This window comes from Lycium barbarum, chromosome 1 (assembly GCF_019175385.1).
Source record: "Lycium barbarum isolate Lr01 chromosome 1, ASM1917538v2, whole genome shotgun sequence".
Lineage (NCBI taxonomy): Eukaryota > Viridiplantae > Streptophyta > Magnoliopsida > Solanales > Solanaceae > Lycium > Lycium barbarum.
In genome coordinates this window covers 149,969,058-149,996,530 of record NC_083337.1, presented here as the reverse complement: position 1 = coordinate 149,996,530, position 27,473 = coordinate 149,969,058, and the positions used below count along the sequence as shown (strand labels likewise).

At 33.5% G+C, this 27,473-nt stretch overlaps 1 protein-coding gene across 3 annotated transcripts; it reads right to left on the bottom strand.

The window, feature by feature from the left end:
• Positions 1-507: 507 nt before the first annotated feature.
• On the bottom strand, positions 508-13,605 carry LOC132643786 (sister chromatid cohesion protein PDS5 homolog C). 3 transcript variants are annotated; one of them, XM_060360322.1, is made up of 18 exons: positions 13,220-13,605; positions 9,734-9,937; positions 9,480-9,661; positions 8,039-8,165; positions 7,735-7,932; positions 6,550-6,600; positions 6,418-6,465; positions 5,120-5,947; positions 4,861-4,980; positions 4,560-4,673; positions 4,325-4,429; positions 4,044-4,154; positions 3,278-3,351; positions 2,912-2,963; positions 2,740-2,826; positions 2,636-2,670; positions 1,531-1,602; positions 508-1,436 (listed from the first exon to the last, which is right to left on the bottom strand). In XM_060360322.1, the coding sequence occupies exons 1-18, from the start codon at positions 13,322-13,324 to the stop codon at positions 935-937; spliced, it is 3,015 nt and encodes a 1,004-aa protein (XP_060216305.1). In that variant the 5' UTR covers positions 13,325-13,605; the 3' UTR covers positions 508-934. The 3 variants fall into 3 exon arrangements, with proteins under 3 accessions (XP_060216305.1, XP_060216302.1, XP_060216308.1); XM_060360319.1 differs by having other exon boundaries at positions 4,319-4,429; positions 13,220-13,604; XM_060360325.1 differs by lacking the exon at positions 13,220-13,605 and adding an exon at positions 10,158-12,215 and having other exon boundaries at positions 4,319-4,429.
• Between the last annotated feature and the right edge of the window lie 13,868 nt (positions 13,606-27,473).

Genomic DNA, 27,473 nt, shown 5'->3' with positions numbered 1-27,473 from the left:
ATGTGTTTCGTCAGTGCAGGTTTGATCTGTCTTTTTGGTTTGGTTTGGTTTGATTTGTTGATGCTTAATGTTTACAGCCCCACTTGCCTTCGATGTCTGCTTGAGGAGAGTCTATTTTCATGATAGGTGCTATTGCCAGAGAATATTGCTGGTCTAAAAGAGTAGATGTGTTGGTTTATTTACGTCAACTCTCACTTGTACCATATGCAAGTCTAATCCCTTCTATATGAACTACTTCCTCTACCAATTTAAGTGACAGTTTCCTTTTTAATCAAGTCCAAAATATTATTACCCATCTGTATTTTGGAACAATCTGGCAGTAAAATTTACATTTTATTCTAATTAGATAGTTCATCCTTACATAAATACCTAAAATTTATTTTTAACCTACAAGCCCTAAAGCATATATTCATTAAACTCTGTATCCAATCAAAAAATTCACATAAATTGGAACAGGAAAGATATGAATAAGTTGGAAGTCAATTTATGGATTAGCCACCTCCAAAATCCAGCAAGCAAACCGAGTAATATCTGATAAGGTATGAATTTGACTTCCAAACATACAGGTAGAGCCTGATTTGCCAGCTACAAGGACAAAAACTAGTAATTAATGATCTAACTTACACATCCATAAACTCCTCATCGACAGGACATCTTCTTCCTATGCTACAGAGTTATAAAAGTAATAGAAAGTGAATCCAACTAGCAACCAAAATGATAAATCTAACCAATTACATCTACCAATATGCTTTAAACTGACAAAACTACCCAGCGACCTAGTACAACCATAACTAAGAACCTAAGACAGTTGCAAGCTGCGCCTCTACATTGTGCCAGATAGCAAATAATAGACACCATGAGCCGCAACGGGTGCATGAATGTGCCATAGGCACTAAAAGAGAAGCTCCACTATCACCAGATGTGCAACAAATAATCAATTTTTTCCTCTCCCTCGCTTCTTTCCGCTCTTGGACTCATTTTCTCGTTCCTTCGATGCACTAGAGAATTTCTCTTTGCTGCTATCAGGGGTTTTTGCTGAGTTAATAGCTTTTTCCTTCAGGTGCCCACTTTCTTTAACCTTTGACGAACTAGATTTTAGCTTCTCCTTGCCATTGGCACTGGCCTTACCGCCACTTTGAGAAGTATTACTTTTGGACTTCATGACAGCTTTAACAGTTTCCTGCTTGGACTTGCTGGCACTCGTTGATGGGGTATCTTGCCTGGACTTGGATTTGGGAGTACCACTACTAACATCTTTAGACCTGGCAGATGGCTTTTCAGTATCAACAGATTTGCCAGTGCTCCTTTTAGGATGGACCCCAGACTTACTGCCGGGTGTGTCGTCAGTTCTCCCGCCAGATTTTGAGGTGCCATCTTTCATGTTGAGCTTACCCTTGGATTTCTGTCCAGATTTTTTTGTTGTCTCTTTTGACTTGCTGTAAAAAAGAGATCCACCATTGAAACTATTAGGCTTCCAAAACATCATGTTAATACGGTCTCTCAAGCACATGGTTAAGGAGATTACACAACCTTTTGGATGAAGCCTCCATTTTTTTGTGCTTCGCTGATGGTTCAGCATTTCTAAGTTTTTTCTTCTTATGCCTGTCACAAATAATAGCCGTACTGTTATACTGTGCTCACTTTTTTCTAGAAAAAAAGTCTTCAATCCTTTCTTAATTAACATAATGGATAGAATGAATGTCAGAAGAAAGAGAATGAATATATAGCGTTTCAGAGAACATTATAATCCAGACATAATAACGCTGTCAAAATTAGTATGGTCTCAAGAAATTCCGTGTAATAGAAAATCACTACCACTCATATCATTATACCTACCACTTGTTCTACAGTTACAAAAAAAGCAGAATATCTGGATACAGAACAAGGAAATCAAGTACTTGCATAGAGCAGGCAAAACCAAACCATATATACTCAAGAGATCAAGAACTTGCATAGGGCGGGCAAAACCAAACCATATATACTCAAGTCAGAAGAACACAATTCAACACTAGAAAGTGCTTATAAAGATATCTATAGAGACTATCTTCCCTCTATAACAAGAGACACATTCGTTTAACATCACTAAAAAAAGTTCAGGGCATGACATCATTGGGATGAGACAGCTGTTCAGTATATCTTTTTACTTAAAGTCTGATGTAATACAAGCTTATCTGCTGCTAAATATGACTTGAAGTCGACAACCTTTAATGGATTTCCAAGTCCATCAACCAAGCAACTAAAAGGTTTTGGGAAAGAGAAAAGGAACACAAACTTCATTGCTGCTTCCATTGCATAGAATGATGCAAAAGTGGATTGTAAGCTAGCTTCGAGTTCCATACTAAAAAGCCTACTTGATTAGGAAACACATCATGTGTCACCGCAAAAATTAAAGCTATAAACTGAACAAATATATCAAACCCTAATAGCATCATGACTTCACCAAAATAGAACAATAAAACAGCAATAAGAATCTTTTATTGTTTCATCAGTTAAGACATATTAGTAAGTAGCTATAGTGGTAATTTGACAGTTGAAGGACAATTTTAGATTAAAAAATGCAGAAGGGTTTCTGAATGGTACAAATTCAGATGCTTGGAAACCAAATAAGAATGAGGCGATAAATGGATATGCTTACCTGTCAGAAGCTGCATCAACACCTGCTACTTGCTCCTGTCAACACATACAAATGTATCAAATAAACAGAACCATAATAAATGCAAAATATAGCCGGTAACTAACCTCTTCTGACATATTATCATCTCCAACAAGTTCCCACCGTTCCTTCTCGAGATTTAATACTTCCACCTCTCCATCAATGTAGTGAACCTAATAAGAAAAACAGTCAAAACATAGGAGCGGTAATACTAAAGGACAATTCAATTTCATGCAGCAAAACAAAAACTGCACTCACTGTGAACTTCTTCTTGGCAGAATCAAACTTGCTAACAATGCCTTCATAATATCTGTGACAACATATCAGTATTAGCAAAAATTCTAGTTCATATCTTAAGAGGTATCCTTTACTTGCTTTCTCATTTCCCAAGACGCGTAACTATGCTTAGCACCCATATTAAAGTTGAAATAGGAATACCATTCCAACGATATAATGCAGATAAAAATCTTCCAACTAATATAGAGCTGGTGAACTTACTCAGATACAGTGAACTCAATATGACAGTAATTCCAAACTATCAGGTCAGCTCTGAGTAAGGGGATACCATGGTGGACAGGAAAAAAAAATGTTCCGCAGCAAAATATAAGTAAGATGAACACTTACACATCATCCAATGGCCACAAAACTTTGATTTTTTTACCAACCAGGTTCTCATCATATCGCGTAGTCTCTGTTACCTGACAAGTAATAGTAGTATAGTGGCACTGTGTTGTTAGGTATTTATCTCCCGGGCAAACCACTGATTAATCACACAGGAGTACTCTACAAAGCTAAATGGATTTAATCAAACTAGAACAGGTCATCAAGGTAAAACATGAGTTAACATACTTCCTCAGTGCATTTAAATATAGACATGCAATCAAAAATGAGTGGCTAAGAATGTCAGCAACACAGAAGAGGAACAGAAGGGGAAAGAAGGCAGTAGTGCCCTGTCGTAAGGAGGGGAAAAAAGAGTAAAAGGCTTTCGAATTCGGAAGCATTTGCATTTGGCATTAGTTTTTTCAAATACCGATGTTAGTTTTTGGGACAAGCAGCTGCTCTGAAAAACAGGCAAAATCTATCTTTAGGTATTCAAATTAATTGTTCTGTTTTAATAAATAAAAAGAATTGCAATAACACAGGTATACTAGCACTTAGCATGTTGTAACAGATGGTAAATATCAACCTTCATAAAAAAACAAATTGTAATTTGATACCCTACTTGCTACACCACTATTCACTTTTATTAAAAGAAAAAATTGGAAGAACCGCATGACCAAAAGACAATTTTTATTGTCAAAATAGAGCAAGCATAGCACAGAACATTAGTATACTAGACACCCACAGAATAAAAAAGGGTAAAACATGATCAATGATTTAAAATGCTTACCCTGTCCTTGCCTGAAGAACGCTTACTCTTTGCACTTGTCATGGGTGTTTCCTCCTCATCACTTTCATGTTTAGCAGAGTTATCGGGAGACTCTGGTTTAGGCACTCTCTCCTGCACAATAAAATGACAACTGATGAGACCGGCATGGAGGGCTTTGGTAAGTCTAACCCGGAAATAATGTCTAACGGGCTCAGTTGTAAGAGCATAGCATATCATAATAGTATCTAGAATAAAAATGTGCATTATAAATGAAACCAATAATGTAAATTGCTTACCCTGACCTTGACTGAAGAACGCTTTCTCTTTGCACTTGTCAGGGGTGTTTCCTCCTCATCACTTTCATGTTTAGCAGAGTTATCGGGAGACACTGCTGTAGGCACACTCTCCTGCCCAATGAAATGGAAACAGATGAGACAGGTATGGAGGGTCTTGGTAGGACAAAGTGCATGGCATATCACAATAGTATCTAGAATAAAATGTGCATTATACATGAAACCAATAATGTGAATTGCTTACCCTGCCCTTGCCTGAAGAAGAACGCTTTCTCTTTGCACTAGCCATGGGTGTTTCCTCCTCATCACTTTCATGTTTAGCAGAGTTATCGGGAGACACTGGTGGAGGCACTCTCTCCTGCACAACAAAATGTAAACAGATGAGACAGGCATGGAGGGTCTTGATAAGTCCAACACGGAAATAATGTCCAACAGCCTCATAGTTGTAAGAATTGCAGAAACAGGACAAAGAGCATGGCATTATCACAATAGTATCTAGAATAAAATGTGCATTATACATTAAACCAATAATGTGAATTGCTTACCCTGCCCTTGCCTGAAGAAGAACGTTTTCTTTTAGCAGTCGCCCTGGGAATTTCCTCTTCATTAACATCATCATCATGTTTAGCAGAGTGATCAGGAGACTCTTGTGAAGGCACTATCTCCTGCACAGCAAAATTTACAACTGATAAGATGCACATGGATAGATAATATTGGTAAGTCTAACAGGGAGATAAAGTTACACTGAAAGGAGATAAATTACTCGAACGTCACATTAACTAAAGGATTTGAGGAGGTTTTTACCACACTAGCTTTTCCATGTCCACGCTTTTTGCCATCTTCTTTATTTCTCGCAGATTGACCAACACGACTCTTATTCTTGGTATCAATCTTCTTACCCGATTGCTTCTGCTTTTTAGTCTCTGCATCACCAGTTGATCCACTTTTCTCCTTGCGACAAGGCTCTAAAGGAGTTTTCTTCAAAGGTCGTCTCTCCTGCTTAACTTCCAAGTCACTTGTAGCTTCAGATTCCTCCTCCTTAGACACACACTCTTCTTGATTTAAGCTGTCCTCTTTTGCCCGACCAACCTTCTTTGGTGCACTCTCATCAGGACCTGGGGATGAAGTTGCAACATTCACAGCTTCCACCTCAGATTCTTTGGGTGCAGAGTGTTGAAGAGTAGTTTCTGGTTCCTTCTCCAAAGATTTAGACTGCTCAACCGCTGGATCTTCAGAAGCCGAACTTTGATCATCTTTGTCTCTATCATTCTGATGATCTTGAAGCTTCTCAGCTTCTTTTTCACTGTCGTCAGGAGCTTGGTGAGAAGATTCTGCAGAGTTTATTGAAGAGTTTGTCTTCCTTCCTTTTTTGTTAGCAGTTTGTTCTGACTTGGGCTCTGACTTTGTAGATTTTTCAACCCTTGAATCATCAGATTCAGATTTGGATGGTATCTTTGAAGCACCATGCAGATCCGCCCCATCATTATCTCCAGCCTTCATCAACGATTGTGTTTCAGCAGCCGATCCCACATTCTCCAGACCAACACCATTACTTGTGATTGATTTGGGAGATCTATTAACAGCAGGGTCAATATCTTCCGAACATGCCTCCTCCCTTGCGCTCTCAGCCATCTGTTCAAACAAGAAAAGTTTCCAACTAGATACCTTTAACTGATAGCCAGCCAAAGACGTTTGCACACCATAAACATACTGTCACATGTTCAACCCTACACCATCCAGTAAGATACTAAAGATGTTGCTGGCTCTTAAGGGTGACATTCACTGATTTACCAACACAAAGAAACTGACCAATTTGGAAAATACTTGATTGAAGATGAAAATATGAGTATTTGATGTTGAAGTTCAAAGATAATTTTAAATTTTGTTTGGACATGAATTTCACTGCTGGAGGAAATTGAATTTTTGTAACAGAACCATTTACTTCAAATACTCAAACAAGCTATTCAGGTTCAAACTCTCTATTTTAAGTGAAGTTGAAATAGTGGACAAAATTGTAACACAAACATTTATTTGCAAATAATATTTCATTATTTGCAAATGTTATCTATGTCCAAAGGAAATGATCTATCTAAACCACATGCCTGGCCTGCTTCATCTGAAGATGCTGTAGCGACTTTGCCCCCACCAACCTGAATGTGATAAGGGTTTAGAGGCAACATAAAGTTAAGATGCTCTAGGAAAATCACTAAAGAAAATTATCCGAAGTCTCACACCTGAGTTGCCTGACCAGCCTCTAGAAGTTCAGCCAACTTGCTCTCAGTGACCTTGACACACATCAATACAGACCATCAATATCAGACCTCTAGGAAACGGGTATAAGGGTAATTTACATTGTTAGCAGTTATAAATAGCATCAGACCTTCAAGCAGTTCTCAAGCCCAAAAAATTACCAACAATATTAGGCCAGAACCAATAACATTGGAAAAAGAGAAAAAAATAATTGCTTCAATTCCTGATGTGTGACAGGTGGACATGGGAAGGACAACGAAGTTGATTTTTCTTTTGGCAAACATATACAATTTGAAGTAGATATAGAACCAAATTTTCTATCACTGTAAGAAATGAAATGATCACATTCAATATGACTGCAAGGGAAAAGTGGGACATGCTTTGCAGCGCTGCCTATCACCAAAAGCCATGAATAAGTAACTATCCTTCTCAATGCAAATAAACTAGATATTAACTATCCCTCTCTAACACAACATAGCAAGATATCTTCCCAACAAAACAGCAGACCTTCAGCAGTTACCGAGTCAGGCCTCTTTTTTTAAAGAGATATCGAGATGTATGCTCTTCCAACAAGGCACTCTACACGCATGCACAAATATGTGTAATAAAAAAAAGGCTCTTTTTTTATTATTATGGTTTACACACGCCAAATATGCATTTAAAAGGAGAAAAAGTCTGCTTTATAATCTCACTGGCCAAAAATAAAGGAGGTAACTCATGCTCAAAACACTTTTTTGCTCTTTTTTAAAGTCCGTGCAGCCATTAAATCTCTAATTCAATTACAAAATTGGATACGTTGACAAATTGAAGCAGAGAGCAAGGGAAGTAGCATAAGTAATCTTTGGAAAACAAACTGACATATCTATGTGACCCTTTACACACACACACACACACACAGAAGGAACAAAGAAAAAGCACATCAGGCTTTCAACAGGGACAGGAGAGAGACCTTTTGAACTTAGTGAATATCCACATAGCATCGCCACTATCAGGCCAGTAGATATTAAATGAACGCACAATTTAAGCACGAGATCTTAAGACTCCCTAGATTATGCAGGAACATGTAAAACATGTGAAGTTAGACTTAATGTTTATCTACACGACGACAGTCCAGCAGCAAAAGTTCAGACACAGAATAAGTTAGAACTTAGAAGTAAAAGTTCACTAACCAATTGGTCCTTAGGAGCACTATCATTGATACCATCAACAGTTGGAAGAGTCCCTTCCAACACTGAAGTAACAATTTTATTGTACTCATTTAAAGAGATTTGCAATGATTCTACCGCTTGCGGCAAGTAAGGCCTAAGCTTCGTTGCACAGTTTGCAAAAACCGTCTCTCCCAACCTTTTAGCAATTGGCGCAACCTCCTGAAACAAAACTATTAATATTTAGATCTATAACAAGACTAGTGAGACCTAAGAGGTATAAAATATATATAAAAACAATAACATCATCTCTTCAACCGCAACATACCTCATTGTCCTTCTTAACACTAGCCAATAGAGGGGTGAGCAATTCCAAGGATATTTCTTCACTTTCTTCCAGCACAAGAGTCATTATTGTTGCCATGGATGAGAAAATATTCTCAGAGTGATCCTCTCTGAAAGTGGAAGTCAACGAATGAATTGTCTATTCAATTTACTACACTACTATAAGCTTAATATATTCAATAGGAATTAGCATACAGGAAAATAAGAAAAATGAAGTGCCTTGCATGTGGGAGAGAATGGAGGCCACAGGATTATCAATATCATCCAGTTAAACCAGTGAAGCAAATAATTCATTACTAAGTTTACAACCATTCCAAAAGCAATACTCTCTCTAAGCTGTAACTTCGAGCACTAGGTCGATACGGCTATGAGGATATTGGCAGAGGGGTTATTTTTCATAAGCTTATGTAAACTGTTGAAAGAAAACTCATGCCATCCATCCGTGTTCTAAAGATCTTTCAGATGCAACTTGCAAGACCTACCAACTTGCAATCTTTTTTTATGTATAGTTACCAAGAGTGTGTTAACAAACTATCTTCTGGAGGAAAAGAAAAATGTGTTAAGACTAATTGTTGTTTCCACAAGTTCATTCTATTTCCGTAAGAAAACCAAAAGTACCCACAAAGACAACTTTTACCCATTTGTTGGCAAGCCACCAGTTAAATATCTTCAAAGAACTAAGTGATGATTCTGACATGTCAGTGATAATATCTTCAAACTAGTGGTAAATGCAATGTCACTCCTAAAAGTTGATCAAATTGGATATGGATAATCAAAACAAGTAACCAGCAGATTTCCTCATTTCTGCTCACTAACCATCACATTAATCCAACTAAAACCCCAGTACAGGCACCCAAGTGATGAATCCTATTAACACTGCAAGAAATCTAAAAGGATAAAAATAGAAGAAAACACTACATGAGAGGTCAAAATGTCAGAGATTTGTTTTGAGAATGGTATCAGTACATTCATCCATGTTTACAGTTCCAAAAATTTGCAAAACCCTGTTCATCTTAGAAGGATTCAAGAAAGTCTGGTAAAGTTTCAGCTCATAATTTCAGATATAATCTCAAATCCATGCAAATTCAAGAACTTGTAACTGTCTTGTAAATTATGCTTGACGTGCTTGGTTAGAATACTTCTTAACTAGAATCTCCACTTAAAAATATAAACAAACATGTAAAGCTCAAAATCCCATAAATCCAAAATCACATGTTACGACGGAATGTGAGGCATTATAACTTCAGATATATTCTCTAAAACCATGTTAAGTCCAAGAATATTCAGGTTGTACTTTATCAAAAAGAAAAATTCAAGTTTGGGATTAGAATATCCGCTAAACAAGAAACACGCCATACCAGAAATCTATAATCAAACATTATACAAACAAAATACTGTTGAAAAAGCAAGATTCATGTTAATACCTTATAGCTTTTAGAAAGTGCTGAAACATCTCAGTAATGAGCCTATCACATTCTAGATCCAGCATGACAACACATGACCTGACCTTGGCCACTGTCTCAAGGATCAACACCCTCTTATTAAATGATCTGCTGGACTGGTCATTTATATTCTCAAAGGATGATACAATTAATTGAAAGATATCCTGTATCAACCAAATGAAATGTTATTTAAGGGCTGTAAAAAGGAAGAAAAAGAGAAAGCTAACTTCTCATACCTTCATTTTGTCATCATCATAAGGAGCGTCTGGTGCAGTAATTCTAGTTATCTCACTTATACAAGAAGCAACTGCGACCTTCACATCAAGATCAGAATGCCTCAAGAGGTCATTTGCAACCAATGCCTTCATCAACGGAGAAAGTGCATCATGCATTGATTTCGCCGGTGATTGCTCCACTTTTGACAGGGAAGACTCTACTTGCTTAAAGCAGAAATAAACCAAAAGTATATTAAGATTAAGCAAGAACAAAGGCGGTGCATGAATTTCAGCTAATGAAATTACATACAATATTTGCAAAACTAATTGAGAACACAAAAACTGCCTAGACTAACAGTGATAATTTCTATTTTGCTTTACCAAAAGTATCCATTGATAGATGTCCACCATTTAAGATGCTAGACCAGCATCATGAAAGAATTACCTGCCTGCTCTCCTTCTCTTTCTCTGTTTACAAGGCCTTCCTAGCAGATTGCTGGTAAAATAAAGCTCAAGAGACGAGGATGAATGGCCATCTGAGACATCTCAGGGATATCCACTCTCTTATTGATCTTTGTGCTTTTTGAGGACACCAAGCAACAAGATCTCTATTGGAGTTCTCACAGAATTGATGAAGATGACAATAAAACTAAGATCGTTTTTTGGTTCTTTTTGAACAGAACAAGTTTTATAATTAAAAAATAAAATTGAACAGGTAGTTTTACAAAACTTTTTTAACAATGTAAGAAATATCTTAAGGACATAATTTGGCATTTCATAAAGCTCCCATATGTATCACTAGAATGTTGAATCTGCATCTGCAAGTTATCCAGGATATTCCACAGGAAACTCATGGTTCCAAAATTTGAAACAGGTAATGTTTATCATTCTGTAACAAGGAACATGAAGATGCACTATCCTATTTCCTCTAAAACTAAGATGACAATTGATTTATGAAATTGTTAAACGCAAAATGCATATAAATCTTCACTAGGGATCGTCACCTAAGGAAAGGAAGCTTATTCCATTACCGTTTCTCAGTTAAGAGGGGTTATAATCAAGAAACCATTTGCATATGAAAATCATCACTTTACCTACCTAAACTATCACCTATCATAACTCAACTGACCGTTGCTTCATTTACCTACCTAAACTATCACTCCTTTTGTGTTAACACACACCTTGATGCTGATCTGGGCCAAGTGCCGGATATAGAGTAAGAATTGGAATATAGCTAAGACATCTTCTACATCACAAGAAAGAGAAACTCTTCGCCAAAATTATTTGGAGAAGACATTTTAGGCAGTTTGCAGTATCCAAAAACTGGTATGAAATAGTTAAGGTACCAATTTTACCCTCAATAGAAAAATCCAAGGAAATACTCGCTCCGTCTCAATTTAAGTGTCTTACTTTCCTTCTTGCTCCATCCTAAAAAAAGTGTTTCTTTCTATATTCAATAAGTTGACAATTCAAACATCATCCATGGGATCAATCACGTTTTTGTACATTACACCTCTTTAATCTTTTTTGTTTTAATAACTGTGGTGTCAGGATTTTCTTGGGCGCACCTCAACTAATTCCATTGGATACCAGCCACCTCCTCTATCCAGGAAGGCTAGAACAAACGGGAAGAAATCACCGAATGTTTTTGTGTCTGCTAGGAATTGAACCTGAGACCTCATGCAGCGCAGAGCTACGTCCTAGCAAGGGTGTTCAAGCGAACACCCTTCGCAGGAAAATTATAGTGTATATAGGTAAATATTACTCATATGATTAGATATAACGTTTTGAACACTCTTGAAACATCTGGACAGGTACATCAGCAGTGTAGGGTGTTCACACGGAGCAGCTGGGCACAGAGGTTCGATTCCAAGTTGTTGCACACGCGCCTGCTATTTATTAACATTTGTAACATTTTTAAAGAGCAGCACTACCTCACCTTTCCTATTTTATTGCTCATTGCTCATTAAGAAGACTACTAATATTAGAATCATGAGATTGAAAAAGGAATAAATTGATCCCTTAATATAAGGATAATTAATTGCTTTCTACATCTATCATCTATTACACGTAAGCAATTTTGTGCTATAATAGTTAATAAATCTGTTATTTTGAAATAATTCAAAGGTAATATTACTTAGTATAATCCTTAATTAAAGACCTACAATGTAAAAATCTCTGAAGAAAAAATAAACATATCAGTAGCCAATTGGATTCCCAACCAATTTGTCTTTTGACTTTTTTTTAATTAAAACTTTTAAATAAAACTTAAAAGTATTTGTTTAATTGAACATTAAGAAGCAAATCCTAAAAGCTCTCGATTAACTATGCCAAAATTTAAAGCAAAAGGCTCCACAAAGAAATTAAAAAGATAAAAACCTGATTCTGCTCTCCATTCTTCATATCCTGATGCTACCGTTGTCGTCGTCAGAGACCGGTGAAAGTTTTGAAGCCTAAAAGTGGTTTCATTCTAGGCTGAATTCACTTGTTGCTTTCTCTTATTTTTTTGGCTATGTCCATTCACTTAGTATTAATTTAAACCAATGTTATCAAAGGCGAAAAGCGCAAAAAAAACTCTAAAGTTGGCTCGGGCTTTAAGTGCAAAACGCAAATAAAGCGCGGGCTTTAATGATAAGCATGAATAACAAATATATGGGCAAATAAATTGTAAAAACATTACGAAAAAGTGATATATCAATTATCTAGTCACCTCTTCAAGAGAGGCTCATTGGCAAGGAATGGTATGTCTTAGAGCCTTGATGATGACACTGAAGCGCACATAAAGCGAGGCGAAGCACTCAACATGTTTTGAGCCTCATTTAGGGCTTAAGTTTGACATCACTGATTTAAACATGAACTCATTAAAGCTAAATATTACGCAGTTTGATTTTAAAAAATTTGGTGCATCCATTCATTAAAAATATCAATTACTAATATTGCGTAGTTTGGTTTTAAAGTTTTCGTGCACCCATTAGCAAAATTACTTATCAAATGCTTGAACACCCTTCGTGAAATTCCTAACTCAGCCACCGACTTCGGGGTGCTCAACACACTTCATTGACCACTAGGCCACATTTTTAGGACCATAGATGGCAAGTTTAAAACTAAAATTCAAATGATGATTTAGTACATTACACAAATATTTACTTTTTAAACAACCATGGTTTCCGGACATGCGTGCGTGCGTGCACCTAGACTAATTACACATGATACCAGCAACAGGTATCAGGTAACTCTGTCCACCAAGGTTACAACAAATCACCTTGTGTTTTGTCTCCGGTGGGAATTGAACCTGAGACCTCATGGTACTCAACCCAGTTCATTGAACCCTAGGCCACACTTTTAGGACCACGAGATTGATAAGTCCCCCTATATTTCTTAAATTCTGTGTCAAGTCAAACTAAGACACGACGCGATGAAGAGAGTACCATTACGGGCAGGATATCAAGATATATACCAAATAGGCACACAAAAAAAAATTAGAGAAGCAAAGAAAAAAAGGCTTACGTCAAGCAAAGGGAGGAGTTCATCAAGTGAAGAAGGAGGTTGAAGAAGCTTATTCCCAGCTTCCGATATCTGTTCTTCAAGCTCCTTATCTGAATGCTGCGACATCGTTTTCCAAGATCTTCTACTAAAAAATCTACAGATTTATAACATCAATCAAACCCTAGAGAGAGAAAAAAAAATACACAAACCGAAACCCTAGAAATAGCGTTTATTGGTGAAACAAACAAGATAAAAATGGATCTTGTGATGAAACCCTAGAAGAACGAGTGATTTTTTTTTTTTTTTGTTATTGAGTAGAAACAAAGAGGGCTTTCTTTTTGTTTTTGTTTTTTTTTGTTTTTTTGAGAGAGAGAGATAAATGGTGTAAATTTAAAGAGTTGGAATTTATGGAGGGCTTTCGTTGTTGGATTGGAAAATAAAAAGGAGAGGAGAATCCCGCTAAGCCTCGGAATTGTGGAGACTTGTTGAATTTGAGTTTAGTTTGGATTTTCGAGTCCGCCAATTGGATTTTCCGACACGTAGCATTTTTCTTTTTTGGTTGTTTATTTATTTATCTTCCATTTTTGAAATGTCCAAGTAAACAACGTACATAGTATAATATCATTAGATGGGTTTTGGGGAGGTTGAGTGTATGCAGACCTTACATCTACCTTGTGACGGGTAGAGAGGATGTTTACGAGAGACTCCCAGCTCAAGGAGAGATGAAAAACATCAGTAAATATAAACAGTGATAACAGCGTAATAAGATAACCGGGTGAAAGAAACAATCCGATAGTACTAGGGTTCTAAGAATAAGAAAACGTGAAAAAAAATATTAATACTGCTAGTATAGGAAAAAATCTGTATGCAATCCACTAACCATCTATCGTGATACTCGATCTCAATACCGTACTATTCAAGTAACTTATGTTACTTTATTTATTTTTATTGAAGTTTGAAATATAAAGTAAATGAATTAGAATTATTAAAACTTGTAAAATTATAAAGTATTATTACAACTACTGCAATAAATATTTGGGAGTTAGGTATTTAATTTTGAAATATGAGAGGTGCATTCATAACTAAATAAGTATAAGAAGTCAAATTATTTTAAAATAGATATCAACTACTAATAATAATACCTTTCCATTTATTACATGTATATACTACTTCTGTTTCTATAGCTATTTATAATATTTAACATATAGAGTTTTAAAAGTTTGCATTTTAATTATTTTAATTTAATTCATTAATTAGCCACAAGCTATATGTATCGCATAAAAATCGATTGCTTAAATATTGTACAAATAAGATTTCATCGAATAGCCATAAGATTAAAAATTTTGATTTAAAAATATATTCTAAATGCCAGACGATGTATTCTAATTTTAAAATATGAAAGTTGCACCTGCATAAGCTGAATTGCAGATCTTCCTGGAACCTCCTCTTTTTGTTAAGAATCTTGTAGATGCAAATCGAAAGCAAAATGAGGTTTCGACAAATTCAGGGTAACGTTGTAAGCCGTAAGTTTTTAGGTTTAGCTTCGTGGACACACTCACGGTCCAAAATATAGCAGTGCCATGCATTGCTCTCATGTACTATGATGATGTTTTTATTTTAATGTAAATCCAATTCTTCATTACCAAAACAATAATATTATAACGATGTATAGCGTAATTTATTTTATATTTAAATGGTGGGAAAGCAAAATTAGAATTCGTTAAATTCTGGAAAACCCTAAAGTTATAAACCCAAACGTTTTTAGGTTAGCCAACCTTATATGTGCCTGGTTTGAGCAATGTGGACAAGGAAGACGTAGTGTATCAAACATTTATTCATTTCGTTAAATAATGATAGTAACCTAACTCTTGGAGAAAATTTGTTGGCTTCCGCTTGAACTTGCAATGTCTCTACTTTATTTTCATTTACCATTTCATATCCTTTCCTATTTCACACAATTCTCTAATATATTTATTTTGATTTTGCAATATCCTTATTGGAAGTTGCAACAGTTGTATAGTGTCTCTTTGTAGGCATAGTATCTCTTCGAACGCATCTGTTGGTAGGGGTTTTAATTTTCCTCAAGTTTGGTGTTTCTTCATAATTTATTTTAATTTTGCATCTCTTTGTAGAGTTTCTTTTTTTCTTAGAAAAATAAATAAGGGATAAGTTAATTATAAGGGTATTTTAGTAATATAATTTTTTGGCTTAATGACTTCCCACTTTAATATAATATAGATTTAAATGCAAATATTCATTACCAAAAAATATAATATTATAGTGATGTTTAGCGTAATTTACTTTATATTTAAATGAGAACTGTAAATTTAATGTGTATGAACTTTAGACAAGCACAGTCTCATCTTATTAGATGGTTAGATTATAGTGAAAACTAATTTACTGTAGTTTGTATATTCAAGAAATTATGTGTATTCAAAAGACAGTGATATTAAAATGCCACATAACGATGTGTATGTAAATATGATCTCCATATTTACTTGAATTAAGACATTAACATGCTTGTGGTAGTGTTTTTGTGGCTTTACTCATCTTTTGAAGTAACTTCTGACAGCTACGAACAGAAAGTATAGTTGTTTTCCTTATGTAGTCAAATTAGCCATTTTCATAGTATGTCGACGATGGATTAATGAGATTGATTTAGCGCATAGGGTTCCGCTTAAAGTTTTGATCTTTTATTCAAGCTCTGCTATGCGTAAATTGCCCGAAAGCAAAATTAGATTTCGTCAAATTATGGGCAACCCAAAAGTTGTAAACCCTAACGTTTTTAGGTTTAGTTTTGTGGACACACTCACTGTCCAAAATAATAGCAGTGTCATGCTTCTATGTACTATGATGATGTTTTTATTTAGCTAGTTTCTATGCACGTGCATTGCACGTGTACATCGAGTCATATAATTTGTGGACGATGGATTAATGAATGATTGCTTTAGCACATAGGGTTCCGCTCAAAGTTTTGACCTTTTCTTCAAGCTTTGCAATGCGAAAATGGCCGGAAACCAAAATTAGATTTTGTCAAATTATGGGTAACCCTAAAGATGTAAACCCTAATGTTTATAGGTTTAGTTTTGTGGACACACTCACCATCCAAAATAATAGCAGTGTCATGCTCCAATGTAATATGATAATGTTTTATTTTAACTGGTTTCTCTGCACGTGCATTAAGCGTGTATATCAAGTCATATAATTTGTTCAATATTTTTCAGTATCACTTTCAATATGGGTAATACATTTTTTACTTTCTCCATAGAGCATAGAATCAACATAGATAATGTTTCCGGTAGTCAACAGTATAGATAATCCTGCTAATATAGTTGAGCACTAACTCGTCATCCAACAGTGCTTCCATAAACTAACTGCTTCATTCTTAATCGATTAACTCGATCTTGAATAAGATAGGATATTAAGGTCTTTTATATTTAAGTGACTAAGTTTAGTATCACTTCTCAATGTAGTAAAAACGATTAAATAAATAATTTTCACTATTTCTTTTAATCGACCTTAATACCAAAAATGATATATTAACTTGTCCAAGATTCTTTATTTCGAATGTAAAAGATAGAAAGCTCTTCGCTTATATATTATGATTTTTGTATCCTGGTTACAATCAACATATCATCAATTTATCTATAAAATACTCACATATTGTCTCAGAGTTTTGTGAGAAGAAATTCAAAAATTTAATAAATCATATATCTCAATTAGTTCTTTAAATTATGTTAGATACTAAGTTTAAGAATTGAGTTTAATTAGTAATTAAGCCAAACACTCCTACACTTAGAATATTTCAACTGTCTTTCAACTTGAAAGCAACTTTTCACATAATCTTATGCATGCTAACCATGATATATCTCAATTAATGAATTTTAAATAGTAATGGAATAACACAGTTGTTATAACATTAACTAAAGTTATTGCTAAACATAACAGACATGCATTTTACAATGATAAAAAATTGAATCATTTACCTTGTTATTTATGAAAATAGATTTAACCAAAATAATGTACAGATAAAATTCATCAATAAATTGTAAAGTAGAATTAAGAAAAAAGAAACTCTACTTTCTTCTTAATTTTTTGTGGTGTTCTGTCTTTACTACTTATAGTCATATATTCAAATCCAGAGTGAATACATCTAATATTAGAAATCTGCAATATTGATCACATAGAGAAAGTTAAAAGAAGAAACTCTCATATTTTGTATTGGAACCGGCAATCTTAAACTTGCGAAAATGATAATCACAATAGCCAATCTTATATGTGCCAGATTTGGGCAGTGTGGACAAGAAAGACGTGGTGAATCAAATATTTCGAAATCCTTCAAACTGTTATCCATTTATTTAAATGATGATAGTAACCCAACTTTTGGAGAAAAATTCTTAGCTTCCCATTGAACTTGCAATGTCTCTACATTATTTTAATTTACCCGTTTCGTATCCTTTCCTATTTCACACAAGTCTCTAATATATTTATTTTGGTTTTCCTTATTGAAAGTTGCAACAGGTGCATAGGGTCTATTCGTAACATTTGCATAGTATCTCTTCTTTGTACTCACATAGGGTTCCGTTTAAAGTTTTGACCCTTTCTCCAAGCTCTGCTATGCAAAAATGGCCAGAAAGTAAAATTAGATTTCGTTAAATTATAGGTAACCCTAAAGTTGTAATCCCCAACGTATTTTTTATTTTTTTTGTGGACACACTTACCGTTCAAAATAATAGCAGTGTCATGCATTCCTCCCATGTACTATGATGATGTGTTTATTTTAACTAGTTATCTGCACGAGCATTGCATGTGTATATTGAGTAATATAATTTGTTCAATATTTTCCAGTATCACATTCAACATGGGTATTACATTTTTTACTCTCTCTATAGAGCATAGAATCAAACATAGATAATGTTTTCAGAAGTTAACAATATAGATAATCCTGTTAATAGAGGACTAACTTGTCATCCAACAGCGCTTCCATAAACTAACTGCTTCATTCTTAATTATTTAACTCGATCTTGAATAAGACAGGGTATTGAGGTATTTTATATTTAAGTGACTAAGTTTAGTATCACTTCTCAATGCAATTAAAACGATTAAATAAATAATTTCACTATTTCTTTTAATCAACCTTAATACTAATAGGATATATTAACTTGTCCCGATTCTTTATTTCGAATGTAAAAGATAGAAAACTCTTCGCTTATATATTACGATTTTGTATCCTGCTTGCAATCAACATATCATCAATTTATCTGTAAAATACTCACATCTTGACTCGGAGTTTTGTGAGAAGAAATTCAAAAATTTAATAAATCTTATATCTCAATTAGTTCTTTAAATTATGTTAGATAATAAGTTTAAAAAATTAATTTAATTAATATTTAAGCCAAAGACTCCTAAACTTTGAATATTTCAACAGTCTCTCAACTTGAAAGTAAATTTTCACATAATCTTATGCATGCAACCATGATATATCTCAATTAATGGTTTTCAAAATAGCAATGGAATAGCACAGTTGTTATAACATTAACTAAAGTTATTGCTAAACATAACCTACACGCATCTCATGATCATGAAAAAGTGAATCATTTGCCTTGTTATTTATGAAAATAGATTTAACCAAAAATATGTATAGATAAAATTCAACAATACATTGTAAAGTAGAATTAAGAAAAAAGAAACTGATTTTTATTACTTTCTTCTTAATTTTTCGTGGTGTTCTGTCTTTACTTATATTCATATATCAAATCTAGAGGGAGAACACATTTAATATTCGAAATTTGCAATATTAATGGAGAAAGTTAAAAGAAATGAGACTTGGAACAGACAATCTTAAAATTTGCGAAAGTGATACTCACAATATCCAACCTTACATGTGCTTGATTTGGGCAATGTGAACAAAGAAGACGTAGTGAATTAAACATTTTGAATCCTTCACGCTGTTATTTATTTTGTTAAATAATGATATAACCCAACTCTTGGAGAAAAATTAATAGCTTCCGCTTGAAATTGAATTGTCTCTACTTTATTTCCATTTACCAATTTCGTATCCTTTCCTATTTCACACAATATATTATGCAATATTCCTTATTGGAAGTTGCAACATGTGCACATTGTCTCTTACTAACAGGTGCACAGTGTCTCTTCGTACACATCTGTTGGTAGGAGTTTTAATTTTGCATCTCTTTATAGAGTTTTTTTTTCCTTAGCAAAATAAATAAATAAGGGATAACTTAATTAGAAGGGTATTTTAGTAATTTAACTTTTGGCTTAAGGGCATTCCACTTTTAATATAAATGTAGATTTAAATGCAAATCTTCATTACCAAAAAATAATATTATAGTGATGTTTAGCGTAATTTACGTTATTTTAAATGAGAATGGTAAATCTAATGTGTCTGAACTTTAGACAAGCATAGTCTCATCTTATTAGATGGTTAGATTATAGTAAAAACTAATTTACTTTAGTTTGTATATTCAAGAGATTATGTCTATTCAAAAGACAATGTTATTAAAATGCCACATAATGATGTTTTGATCTCCATATTTACTTTAATTAAGACATTAACCTGATTGTGATAATGTTTTTGTGGTTCTACTAATTTTTGGAAGTAACTTCCGGCAACTACAAACAAAAAGTATAGTTGTTTTCCATATGTAGTTAGATTAGCCGTTTTCATAGTATGTTAACGATGGATTAATGAATGATTGCTTTAGCAAATAGGGTTCCGCTTAAGGTTTTGACCTTTTCTTCAAGCTCTGCTATGCGAAAATGGCTGGAAAGCAAAATTCGATTTCGTCAAATTATGGGTAACCCTAAAGTTGTACACCCTAACGAAGTTTAGTTTTGTGGACACACTCACCGTCCAAAATAATAACAGTGTCATGCATTGCTCCCACGTACTATGATGATATTTTTATTTTAACTAGTTTATCTGTACCTGCATTGCACGTCGATATCGAGTCATATAAATTGTTCAATTTCTTTGAGCATCACACTCAATATGGGTATTACATTTTTTCAATTTTTCTATGGAGCATAGAATCAACATAGATAATGTTTCCAGTAGTTAACAATATAGATAATCCTGCTAATATAATAGAGGACTAACTCATCATCCAACAAGGCTTCCATAGACTAACTCCTTCATTCTTAATTATTTAACTCGAACTTGAAAAATATAGGATATTAAGGTCTTTTATATTTAAGTGACTAAGTTTAGTATCATGTCTCAATATAATAAAAACGATTAAATAAATAAGTTTCACTATTTCTTTTAATCAACCTTAATACCAATAGGATATATTAACTTGTCCAAGATTCTTTATTTCGAATGTAAAAGATAAAAAGCTCTTCGCTCATATATTATGATTTTGTATCCTGCTTACCATCAACATATCATCAATTTATCTATAAAATACTCACATATTAACTTAGAGTTTTGTGAGAAGAAATTCAAAAATTGAATAAATCTTATATCTCAATTAGTTCTTTAAATTAGGTTAGATACTAAGTTTAAGAATTGACTTTAAATAATTAAGCCAAACACTCCGACACTTTAAATATTTCAACTGTATTTCAATTTGAAAGTAAATTTCCACATAATCTTATGCATGCAACCATGATATATCTCAATTAATGGATTTCAAAATAGCAACGAAATAATACAGTTGTTATAATATTAACTAAAGTTATTGCTAAACATAACATACATACATTTTATGATCATTAAAAAGTGAATCATTTGACTTGTTATTTATGAAAATAGATTTAACCAAAAAAATGTATAGATAAAATTCATCAATAAATTGTTAAGTAGAATTAAGAAAAAAGAAACTCATTTTTATTACTTTCTTCTTAAATTTTTGTGGTGTTCTGTCTTTACTTATATTCATATATATTCAAATTCAGAGGGAGAACACATCTAACATTCGAAATCTGCAATATTGATCACACAGATAAAGTTAAAAGAAAGAAGACTTGGAATCGGCAATCTTAAAACTTGCGAAAATGATACTCACAATAGCCAACCTTATATGCGCTTGATTTGGGCAATGTGGACAAGGAAGACGTAGTGAATCAAACATTTCGAAATCCTTCACACCGTTATTCGTTTTGTTGAATAATGATCGTAACCTAACTCTTGGAGAAAAATTCCTGGCTTCCGCTTGAACTTGCAATGTCTCTACTTTATTTCCTATTTAACACAATTCTCTAATATATTTATTTTGGTTTTGCAATATTCCTTATTGGAAGTTAGTGTCTCTTCGTAACTGGTGCATAGTGTCTCTTCTTCCGCATCTTTTTGGTAGGGTTTTAATTTTCCTCAAGTTTGGCGTCTCTTCGTAATTTATTTTAATTTTGCATCTCTTTGTAGAGTTCTTTTTCTTATAAAAATAAATAAATAAGGGATAAGTTAATTTAACCAAGTTTAGTTGTACTTCTCCTTTCTCCATCCTGGTTTGGGCTCACTTTAGATGGGAGTGTAATTGATCAAAATTCTTCCTGAAATAAATTTAAAGAAAAAAATAAATCCATAATAAATGTGTAACTATAAACCTTTAATCAAGAAAGCAATGTATCAATTATTGAAAAACTGATGTGTCATAATTACACAAAATTAAATAACAGCAAATTAAAATTCATTTAAAGCTAATAAGTCACGAATTTTACAACTATAATCAAACAAATTAAACATCATCTCATCAGTTATCATTCTCTCCTTTATTTCTTCCAGAATTGAGGGAAAAAAAATAACTACAAAAATATTTAGGTTAAAAAAACATAGAGTGTGAAAAAGTAAAAATGGTACTTCGTCATTCCCAATCTATACGACGCTTTTTCCTTTTTAGTTAGTATAGAAAAGAATGATATCTTTATATATTTAGCAACAATTTAAATTTAAAATCCTCATTTTACCCATAATGAAATTATTTCTAACCACACATTTTTTTAGCTTGCTTCATATCTCAAGAATAAAAAAAAATCATTTCTTTTTTAACCTTCATGCTTAGCCAAACACCTTATCTAAATTGTACAGAGGGAGCATCTTTCTTTACTCATGGACTCAAACATAAATTCACCATCTCAACGGCAGTGTGATTTTATAAATCGTTTTATTTTTTATACTTTACGCTAGTATAGAGAAAGTACATGGATTTACATGTGGAAAATCTTGTACCAAGTTTCTTTATTCTGATTGTATGATTTTAACGTCCACCATACATATCTGAATTTTGTTCTCTTCTACTTTGCCTAATTGATCAAAATTTTAATGTTTTTCTGATACAAAAATCCAAATTGCCGAAGTTAGAAAGGTGATAAGTAAACTGACGTGCTTAAAATTTTATTGGTAAATATCTTATACCAACCATATAGGGAAAAGGAAAAAATAAAATTACAAATTAAAAGGAAAGATAAAGAGTGTGGAAAACCATGACAATAGAGAGTTAGAATATAAATATAGATTCAGGATCATTACCGCCAATAGATCTATGTCGGAGAAATCTGATATTAAATACTTTGTGCCATCCGAGAAATGGATTTTTAAAAGTGAAGGAAACTAATCAGAGAATGTTTGGATATAAAGGGTTTGTGTCTTTTCGTAGTCGGTTTGTGTTTTTTTCCGTATGAAATCGTTACTAATTTCAAGTTTTTTCTTTTCAATATGATATTTTAAAGTTTTAAAGGGGTATTTAGGTAATTTAACTTTTAAACTTAGGGGTTCCTGCTTTATATACACATTAAAAAATGAATAGTAACATCAGCAGAATAATGACATTATTGGTAAAACTTTAATAATTAAATACTCTTTAAATGTTACCACAAAAGATGATTTTATTATTGAAAAAGGATGAGTCCAAAACATAATTGCTGATAGCAAGATTACGAAGAAAATCGTGAAGAAATTGCAACTGACATCATTTAACAAAAAATTGAAAAGAATAATAAATTGTTTGAAATATATAAATATAATAGTTACAATGAAAACCGCTATATACTCTACTTGTATAGAGGAAAACGACTTTCATTGCTCAAGAACATAAGCAAATATTATAACTTTGAAAGAAATCCAAAAAATTTGAAGTGTACTTCATCAAACACGTGGTGAGATATTAAGAACCTAAGAAACTCAATAGGGAAAAATCAGCTCTTGGTGATTTAAGAAAGATCATGCATTGCACCCATAGAAAATTGTTCGAATCAAACAGAAACAATGATGTAAATATTTGCCACAAATAGCAACACTATTGGAATTTAGAATATGATATTTGATATTGAAAAATACAAGGGAACTAAGAGTAGATGATACGGAAGTTGTACTTTACCTTTTTTCTATCATATTTCCTTATTTCTAATAATGGACAATTTACTTGTGGATAGGTCTACAGGCGGTTAGATTTCCTACTTATGAGAGTAATGAAACTTTGTTTGATATTGGATTAAATTATTATTTTGTGATTAATTTATAGTCGGTTGCTAGTTATTTATATAATCTCATCTTGAATCATGTCGATTAGTTATGATTTATAACTACTTGATATTATCATATTTCAATTTAACTCGAGAAATAGAGATTGACATTGAATTATGATTTTGTGATTAATTTACAGTCAATTACCAATTATTTGTATAATCTTATCTTGTGTCGATTAGATATGGAATCATATCCCATTTTGATCGGACAGAATGATTGGTATTGAAAAGGAGATTAGGCAACCCGATCTTTTTGTCGACTGATGCTCTTATTACACTCGTAGTCTTTGAAGGATGAGAACTAACTATGTAGCATCTACATCGAGAATTCAAGTATTGTATACGTCGTTAATCTGATCATATTTCTCTTTGTCTTCAAATTTGAGTAGTTTTTTGTTCCTTTCCCTTAAGATTTATTCCTTACAAATTTAAATGGATCGTAATTTTTACTATACATTTTGTGTACAACCGATTATTTGTATAATCTTATCTCTGAGTTGTGTCGATTAGCTATGGATTATGGCTAATTAATGTTATCAGATTTCAATTTAACTCGAGAAACAAGGATAGACATTAAATTATGATAATTTACAGTCAATAGCTAGTTATTTGTATAAATTGCGTCTCGAATTTGTCGATTAGCTATAACTAACTAATGCTATCAGGCTCCAATTTAATCAAGACCGAATATTTGACATTGCAAAAAAAAAAAAAAAAAGTTAGGCAACCCTAATATTTTTCTTTATATTTTAAAATTTGAGTAGGCTTTTGTTCCTTTTCCCTTTCAAAAGATTTATTCCTTATTAATCTAAATGGACCGTAGTTTTTACTATACATTTGTGTTGACAAATTATTTGTATAATCTAGTCTCGAATTGTATCGATTAGTAGTCGGTTATAAATAATTAACGTTATCAAAATTTAATTTAATTTGCAAAAGAATGATCGACATTGAAAAGGTGGTCTGGCAACCCTCATTATTTTTCTTTATCTTTTCGTATTTGAGTTTTTTTTTTTATTGTTTCTTTTCCTTTATTAATATTGTCACGCTCCAAATCTGGGCCTGGACGTAACACGACACTCGGTGCCTGACTGCATGTGACTGAACGAACCACATGGCTGGCTGAATCAACACGAGACATGTTCTGAGGCGAAATGTGATTTCAAAACATGAAAGTAAAAGTAAAACATGTGATATCATAACAATACTGAAAAATATTGTTATAATCATAAGTGCGGAAAATAGTTTGTGAGCATGATAATGTAGCCAACAAGGCTGACAAAACTGGATACCCAACATGACATACTGACTAGTCTATGAAACCTCTGACATAAGTCTGAAATACTGAACTGATGCTAGGACAAGGCCCCAGCATACCTGATTGTCCAACATGAAATAACTGTTGAAAGTAAAGACAATGCCCCAAAGTAAATGGGGCTCACCAACAACTATACGATGATCCTAACGAGCCTATTTTTCATCGTGAAAATTTGTACATGCATCGTGAAACACAGGCCCCGGCAAAAGGGACGTAAGTACACTGGAATTGTACTTGTATGTAAAGCAACTGAATGAAAGAACTGTAAGTAGGGTGTTCGGGGAATGGGCAGCCCAAATCAATAGCATGGATACATAAGTAATTTGAAAATGTAACTGTAAGTTGTAAACTGTTACTGAATATTGTAAAGTTGTAACTGTAACTAAAACCTAGACATGACCATGATATGCATTATCAAGCTGTAATGTACATGAGTAAAACATTTTTAAGTATATATATATATATATATATATATATATATATGTGTGGGGGGGGGGGGGGGAGCTATAATATAACCGACAACATGAAAGCACCACGTGAGCAAGTGAAGTCTGGTACCTGGCCCGACTAGCAAAGCAATCGCATACGTTGCTGGGGTATGAGACATGAATATGACATGAATGGATCAAATCAATAAACATGAAGAAATCGTCCTAACTGGGCGGAGCGATCCTTATTCTACGTTGGCATACATAGTTTCAGTGCTTAAACCTTCTCGATAAATCTATGGTACTCCCAAAACGTGTACATGAACATGGTTGGCTTAAAAACCCGTGGATTTCATAAACATAATTTGTATATAGTTTAACATGAATATATATATATATCAAATGTATTTTCATGAGACATGTAAAATCCTTGGAGTAGAGTAACATGGGGTCATGACTTGAAATTAAGAACTCATGGACTTCAAATCACGAGTTTACATGGATAACAAACGTATTCATGGAAGTCGAAATGAAATTCATGAATATAAATATTGAAACATGTTTGAGCATGACATATACTATATATAGTTTCATAAAAACATGTATATGGGGTTTATCATGAATTGAGACCAAATACCTTAGAAATCTGAGAAAAAACATTGTTCATGAATCAAACGTAGCGTGGGGAAGAACAAATATGATCCCACACGTGGATAGAAGCCCTGCATACATGTAAACGCTCCAATCCAACAAACTAGTTTGCTTTTCTGACGAAGAACACCCAAAACCCTAGCTTGAATCACTTGAGAATGATTACCTTGGAAATCCTATGTTTTCGTTCAAGAATCATGTATTTAATGCTAGGATTGATTAATTGTAGAGATGTTCTTACCTTGATGTGGGGGTTTGAGAGGAGAGAAAATCGTCCTTGAGAGGTTTTCTACGTAGTTGGAATGTCTGACAAATGAATTTTTGAGTTAAATATTGAATTTATAAAATAGCACATTTGGACATATATATATATATATATATATAATACCCTCACATTATATATTAAGAGCCTGTTTGGATAGGCTTAAAAAAAACAGCTTATAAGCTAAAAAAAAATAAGTTGGGGTAGTCTAACTTATTTTTTTTGGCTTATAAACTGTTTTCAGCTTATAAGCTGTTTTAGATAAGCTAAGCCAAATGGGCCAATTAATTTTTTGGGCTTATTTTAAGCACAAAATGGCTTTAAGCTGGCCAGTCAAACACTCAAAAAAGCTGAAAACAACTTATAGGCAACTTATAAGCCAATCCAAACGGGCTCTAAGGGGTCATTTAGCATAGAAACAAGTTGTGTTGAGATTGTTATTGTTACATCCCGTGTTTTGCACATTCGAAAAATTTGGAATAATTGTGACAAGTTAAAGACAAAGCCATATTTTGATTTTGTTCAATATATAAGTTGCTCATGGAAAATATTGATGTGGAAATATGGAAGGAGGCCAAGGGCAAAATTGAAATTTCGGAAATTAGTTTCGGGAATTACAAAACAAGCTTCATAATTAATTGGGCTCAAAAATAATAAGAGAAAAATGAGGCCCAAAGTGAGGGGGTGGCCGGCCATACATGGCCCAAGCCCACTAAGATTTATTAATTTCCATGTGATGAAATAAATAAGAGGGCTTATATAATATCTTGTGATGTGTAGAAGTTTCAAGAAAAAAAATCAAAGAAGAGAGGAGAAGAGTGAGGCTCACGGCCAAAGGAGAAAAGAAAAAAAAAAAGAAAAAAAATCCAAGCTCTTCAATCTTGATTTAAAGATTTGTTTCTTCATGTATTTCTACTAAGCACAAGACTCTCTCCTACATGGTATAATTATTTTGGCAAGGAAACAACTTTGGTGGCAAGTGGAAATTTTGGGAAAAAGGTAAGAATTTCATGTTTTTATCATGTTATGGAAGGCTATGTATGTTATAGTATGTAGAGATGAATGAAAAGTATGAAAATTTTGTGTGTTGTGGATGTGTGAGTGTTGGCCGTGTGTATCAAGTTGGAGGAG